Source organism: Dama dama, chromosome X, assembly GCF_033118175.1.
Source record: "Dama dama isolate Ldn47 chromosome X, ASM3311817v1, whole genome shotgun sequence".
Taxonomy (NCBI): domain Eukaryota; kingdom Metazoa; phylum Chordata; class Mammalia; order Artiodactyla; family Cervidae; genus Dama; species Dama dama.
In genome coordinates this window covers 53,494,090-53,499,858 of record NC_083714.1, presented here as the reverse complement: position 1 = coordinate 53,499,858, position 5,769 = coordinate 53,494,090, and the positions used below count along the sequence as shown (strand labels likewise).

Here is a 5,769-nt window from a genome sequence, read left to right as displayed (position 1 = left end):
TGAGTCTCCATGTCACTGTAGAGAACAGGAACACGAAGGTGTCACACACTGGGTTCCCCCAACAGGCACGGGCTCTCACTGCTGAGAAGGCTGACCGCTCCCTCTTCAATCACAGAGGGAAGGATCAGCCTCCCTTCCTTCCCTCCAGGACAAGGTCTTGGATGTGGGCCTGGAAGGAGCCTGGCTGCACCCCTGGCTCAGAGTCCCCCTTTCTCCTCCCTTGCAGCCTCTGCAGAGGGGCTGGAAGGAGCTGGGACCCCTTCAACTGACTCTGTCCAGATACTCCAGGACTTTAAACTTGCCTCTGTCCGCATAGGTCCGAGGACCTCACAGGAACTCATAGCCAGCGGAGTCACCATCAGACACCTGCTGGTACTCCAGGTACATCTCCCGCACCCACACTTGGCTCAGCAGCTCCCTGGGCTCCCCATAGATGTAGTGCTCCCTCCCGGGACACACTGCCATCCTGCTGAGTGCTCCCCAGATTTCCTCTGCAGGGACGTGTTTGTCCTCCACACTGATCAGGCACAGGATCACCACCAAGAGGCTGGCCTTGGGAAACCTCTGCCCATCCCTCAGCATCGCATTGAGGGTGAGGCCCAGGGTGGGGGCCAGGATACAGGTGTGCTCACTGGGGCCCACCTCCTTCACCTCTAAACCAAAGACCAGCTGAAGGTACTCTGAGGCTTGATTGAGGAACACCAGGAGGTAGTCCTGGTAATCTTAGAGGACACTATTCAGCACTTCTGCCTTTGTGAGTGGCTCCTTGGTGAGATACCTGCTGAGTAGGAATCATACCAGCTCATTCTTCTTCAACCACAGTGCATCTCTTAGCAAGGGCCTGTCACCTCCCTGGTCCTGCGAGCTTCCTGGTACTTCATCTTACCTACTGAGGCCATGGTCTTCAAATTGGCTCCCTGGAGTGGCAGCCATGGCAGTGGGAGAGGGGCAGACACCCAGAGGGCTCTGGGGGAGACTGGGTGTTGCAGCAGCTGCCACTTCCTCTAGGGTGCCCCAGACCAGGAGAGGGGAGGAGGGGGAAGCTTCATCTCCTTCTTCCACCTGCTCCTCCTCCTCGTCCTCCACCTCCTCCTCCTCACCCCAAATGAAGTGTGCCTCCATCAGACCCTCATTCCCTTTGGATCCTGAAAGCCTCTCTCAAGCTGGTGGAGCTCATGTATCCCAGGCATGATCACCGGGGTTGAACTGCAGATAGGAGTGAGGCAGGGGGACACATGGGGACCATGGGCCTGCGGGAGACAGAGGTTGTGAGTGGCCTTGGCTGAGAAACCCACACTGGGCACTCTGACTCAGGCCTCTTACAGATCTCCACTTGAGGAGTGCTCTCGGGCATCATAGAGGAGCTCCTCCTGAACAGCCTGAACCCTGGCTACCCAAAGGAGGATGTTAGGTGGCTCCCCTGTGGGCAGCCAGCACAGCTTGAGGTTGCAGGGCTGGCACAGTTGGGGATTAGGGCCTTCTGGGTTCCCCTCTGTTCTGGGCTGGGTAGTCACTGGTACACACTCAGGAAAACCTACTCACCTTGACCCCTGGCAGTGCCTGGACCTCCTCTGCTCTCTGACCTGTGGACTCGGGCCTCAGAACTTCACTTTCGTCTCCTGGTTCCTGGAACCCCTGTGAGAGAAAAGGAGGGGGCACCTTGGGGATAGACTATGACACACACTTGGGGCTTCTGTGACTGTAGGAGGGGTGGACTCTGTGAGGTCCCACCAGCTGTGGAGTGTGTTCCCCTCGGGGTTCCCTTGTATTGCCCACTCACCCCCTGGCATGGTCTGGACCTTCGCATTTGTGGGCCTGCAGGCAAACTCAGAACAAGACCCGAGTCTGGACAGAAAGTGCTGAGGGGCCCCACATGTGGCTGACCAGGGCCTCCAGTGAGTCCTCGGCTGGGGAGATGCTCGGTCCTCACCTCCTCCTCGCCTCTCGCCTGGCCTGCTAACACTGACCACAAAGGATGGGGTCTGTTTAGTCCTACCTTGCGGTCTCGGGAGTCCATCCTCTGTGGATCTGAAGCCTCCACCCTGCGACCTAACACCTTACCTCCCGAGGCCCCTAAGCCAAAGGTGAATAAACTGCTCATCCCATTCTGGGGCCTCCAAGACCCACAAGGGCCAGAATCCCTCCCTGCCTTGCCTTGGGGTCTAACAGCCACAGTCCTTCCTCACATGGAGCCTGGACTGCACAGAGGGCCAGGGATTCTCCAGTCCACCATTTTAAGGCCCCACTTCTCTCACAAGTTCCCCAATCTCTCTGAGACCCAGATGTCAGGAAGTCAGAACAGGCCTAGTGTGCTCTTCTCACTCCAGGGTCTCCTAGGGCAGATGACAGGGCCTGAGATGATGTCCCGGGAGTCACTCAGCCTTCCCTGTGCTCATTGCCTTGACTCTCAGCTAGTCTGGGCACTGCCCTCTGCCCACCTGATTTTGTGTCCCTTAGAGACCCAGGCCCTCTTGAGCCAGGACACCCGTGAGAGAAACCGGCGTTGGGGGGCTCATTCCAACAACCCTGCCGGGGTCTCCCAGGGCTAAAAGCAGTGACGATGTGTATGTCCTGGGTCCCAGAGCCCCCCTCAGGGTTCTACCTTGACCCGTAGCACAGCTGGGCTCCTTCACTCTGCTGACCTGAACCCGAGCTCTGTGACCCAGGCCCTCACCTCCCCACCTCCCAGCGGGATCAGTGATTTCACATCTGGACGCCATGCCCGGTGGTCCCTCAGGGCTGTCAGGAGGGCCACACATGCATCCCCTGGGGACCCAGAGGCTCCTCTGGTCATCACCTCAGGTCTCTGCAGGATGTGGGCCCCTCCCTGTGTACAGAGGGCACTTGTCCACAGACCAAGCCTCTGACTCCCCGAGTTGACTGAGGATGCCAGGCGGGGGTTCAGCCTGACAGGCTGGCCCAGGGTCCCCAGGAGTCCCAGTAGGGCTGAAGTTGTATTCTATAGGACCCTCTGTTCTGGCATGAGTGGATCCACTTGTCCTCACTGGAGGGGCCTCCTTGACCCTTTACAGAAGGCTGCAGTCCCAACACAGAGGCTTGATGGGGGGCTGCAGCACCCATGACCATGGGGGAGCACAGGGAAGCACACATCGTCTCATGCGGTCCCCTCACCAGGCACCAGGTTTCAGAAACCTTTTGTAGAAAAGATGTTTTAGCTGAAGAGGGTGAACAGCAGCAGGTGAGTTAGGAGAACACTTGGTTTGATGATTACATAATATTACCTACTGGAGTGCCATGATTTTCAATGTCGAATCCTCATTCATAGAGAAGAATACATTTCACATGTCTGTGTGGTGCCTGTCTGATATATATGTATAATGTCTGGAGATTACATGTGCTCATATATTCATATATGGACATACGAGGTATAAGGAGAGAGCAGGTCCTGTATGCTCCAGTACCCAGATGGAAGTGTGTTCACACGGCCCTGAAGGCCACAGATACTCAGTATCCTTTGGATGTTGTGAGAGTCCACCAGCCCCATGGTCTCTGTGCTTTAAAGGACAGGCTTCCCCCTGCCTGAGATCCAGTCCTCCGGGGGCAATGAGCCTGCAGGAGAGCTTGGAATCCCCAGGAGCTGGGAAAGAAGGGAGGAACGGGGGCAGTAGAATGAGAGAGCAGGGCTGTAGCCTGAACATAAGAACAGTCTTCTGTGGGCTGTGCCTCTGACCCCCACATCCAGGAGCCTTCTCCATGCTCACAACCTCCATCATACACCCTATCCCTCCTCCATGGGACTCCTGTCCATTTCAGGAGGGATGGTGACCTGATGGGGATAGGGGGGCCACGTGGGCAGAATCCTGTGTCATTCTCTCATGGGCAATGATGTCTGGCTTCCTTGTGTTTTCCCCATTATGTGATCTGAGGCATCAGGTGCGAGACCAGCTGGATCCCCCTTGACTGTCAGTGGGACAGGTCAGGCCCCTGGGGGGACAGGACTTTGCGCCCACACGAAGCTCAGTTTGAATACGTATCCTGCTACTGATAACCCAATGAAATCATGGACACTCAAAGTCTGGATTTCTCCAGCTGTAAAATGGGCCTCAGAACAGTACAAGGTGAAATCACTTACGTGATCTGTCTGTAAAAACCCTGGTGAGTGGATGTAGCTATTGTTCCTGAGGGTCTGAGATGTACCTTTCCAACATTGTGAAGGTTCTGAACCAGTACATATTTTCCAAACCTCATGTACATTGATTGATGCAGTTTTTCTTTTCTACATGAAAATCTATTATGGAGAATGGTACATCTCACACCTCAGAACTATTACACATGGCATGACTTGTCTAGACCAAGCATGGGTGATGGTATCGATCCTGGCCCAGGGCAGGGCACATGCTCTGGGCTGTGTGAAACAGCCAGGGGGAGGTGCATAAAGACCCCCTCCAGGTGGACCATCCTGATCCAAACCCCCTCCACCGGCTCTGTGAAAGAGGGTCCTCCCAGGGCACCCACTGAATGTCTAAGGAACCTTTCTGCCTTGGACCTACTGCCTCTTCTCCCAAGTGCATGTTTCCGTGGGTATGGAGCCTCATTCCAAGTCTCCCCTGCACAGCCTGATACTGGAGGATCTCCTCTTCACCCTGTTACTTTGAAACCATTCTTCCTTACACAAAGTCTTTCAAGGTGTGAAACACTCTGAGTTACCCATTTCCCATCCTAAAATAGAGCTCTACTATTTTCAATTTCATTTTCTGCTTTTCCTTCTGGAAAGCAGTCAGAATAGGAACCATGTCCTATTCCAGAGGACATGAACCTGTTCACATAATGTGCCCAAAGCTGCCTCCTGATGGTCCGGGTAGGACTCTAAAATGCTTTAATCTGGCTGTGCCTTTCCCAGCTTGATCCCTAGTTGTCAGTTGACCTGATAAGTCACTTGATGATGTCACACACCCAAGCACACACACAGAATATCTATACACCTATTAGAATGGCCAAACTCTGCTCCTGGGACAACACCACACTCTGTGGAGGATTTGGAACATCGAGAACTCCCATTCATTGTTGGTCAGGATACAAAAGGGCACAGGCACATTGGAAGATAGCTTGGCAGTTTCTTATAAAACTTAACATACTCTTACTGTATGATCCAGCAACCCTATGGATCTTAATCCAAAAGATTTGAGAACTTATGAACTCATGAATGCTATTAATGAATTTACTTATTGCCAAAACATAGATGTCAACCAGACGTCCTTGTGTCTTTGAAAGGATATACTTTGGTATATCTAGAAAGTGGAATTTTGTTTACAATTGTCCAAATCAATAGAATGTACAACACCAAGAGGGAATCCTAGTGTAAATTATAATCTCTAGGTGATTATGACATATCAGTGTAAGTTCCTCAGTTATAATGAATGTATTGGTCTGGTGGGGTTCTTAATAACACAGGAGGCTATGTTTGTTTGGAGCCAGGAAGTAAATGGAAAATCCCTATACCATCTATTTTTGTGTTCATGGAAAAGTACACTAAAAAAAAAAAAAAAAATCTTGGGCTTCCCTGGTGGCTCATTGGTAAAGAATCTGCCTGCTAATGCAGAAGATAAGGGGTTGATCCCTGATTCTGGAAGATTCACATGCAGCAGAGCTACTAAGCCAGTGTCCTGCAACTATTGAGCCTGTGCCCTAGAGCCAATGGGAAAATGGATAGGCTACCCATTCCTGTATTCTTGGGCCTCCCTTGTGGCTCAGCCGGTAAAGAATCTGCCTGCAATGCAGGAGACCTGGATTCGATCCCTGGGTTGGGAA

General features: G+C 52.9%; 1 protein-coding gene across 1 annotated transcript; it reads right to left on the bottom strand.

Annotated features, from left to right (window-relative positions):
* Nucleotides 1–327: 327 nt before the first annotated feature.
* LOC133052657 (melanoma-associated antigen 9-like) lies at nt 328–1,122 on the bottom strand. The gene is made up of 2 exons (XM_061137564.1): nt 891–1,122; nt 328–722 (listed from the first exon to the last, which is right to left on the bottom strand). The coding sequence occupies exons 1-2, from the start codon at nt 1,120–1,122 to the stop codon at nt 328–330; spliced, it is 627 nt and encodes a 208-aa protein (XP_060993547.1).
* Between the last annotated feature and the right edge of the window lie 4,647 nt (nt 1,123–5,769).

Bases quoted from the DNA above. Each gene is read 5' to 3' on its own strand.
- LOC133052657 (XM_061137564.1), bottom strand. From the start codon at position 1,122: ATGGAGGCACACTTCATTTGGGGTGAGGAGGAGGAGGTGGAGGACGAG. The intron at 723-890 runs GTAGGTAAGATG...GTGTCCTCTAAG, and splicing joins ATTTGAAGACCATGGCCTCA to ATTACCAGGACTACCTCCTG.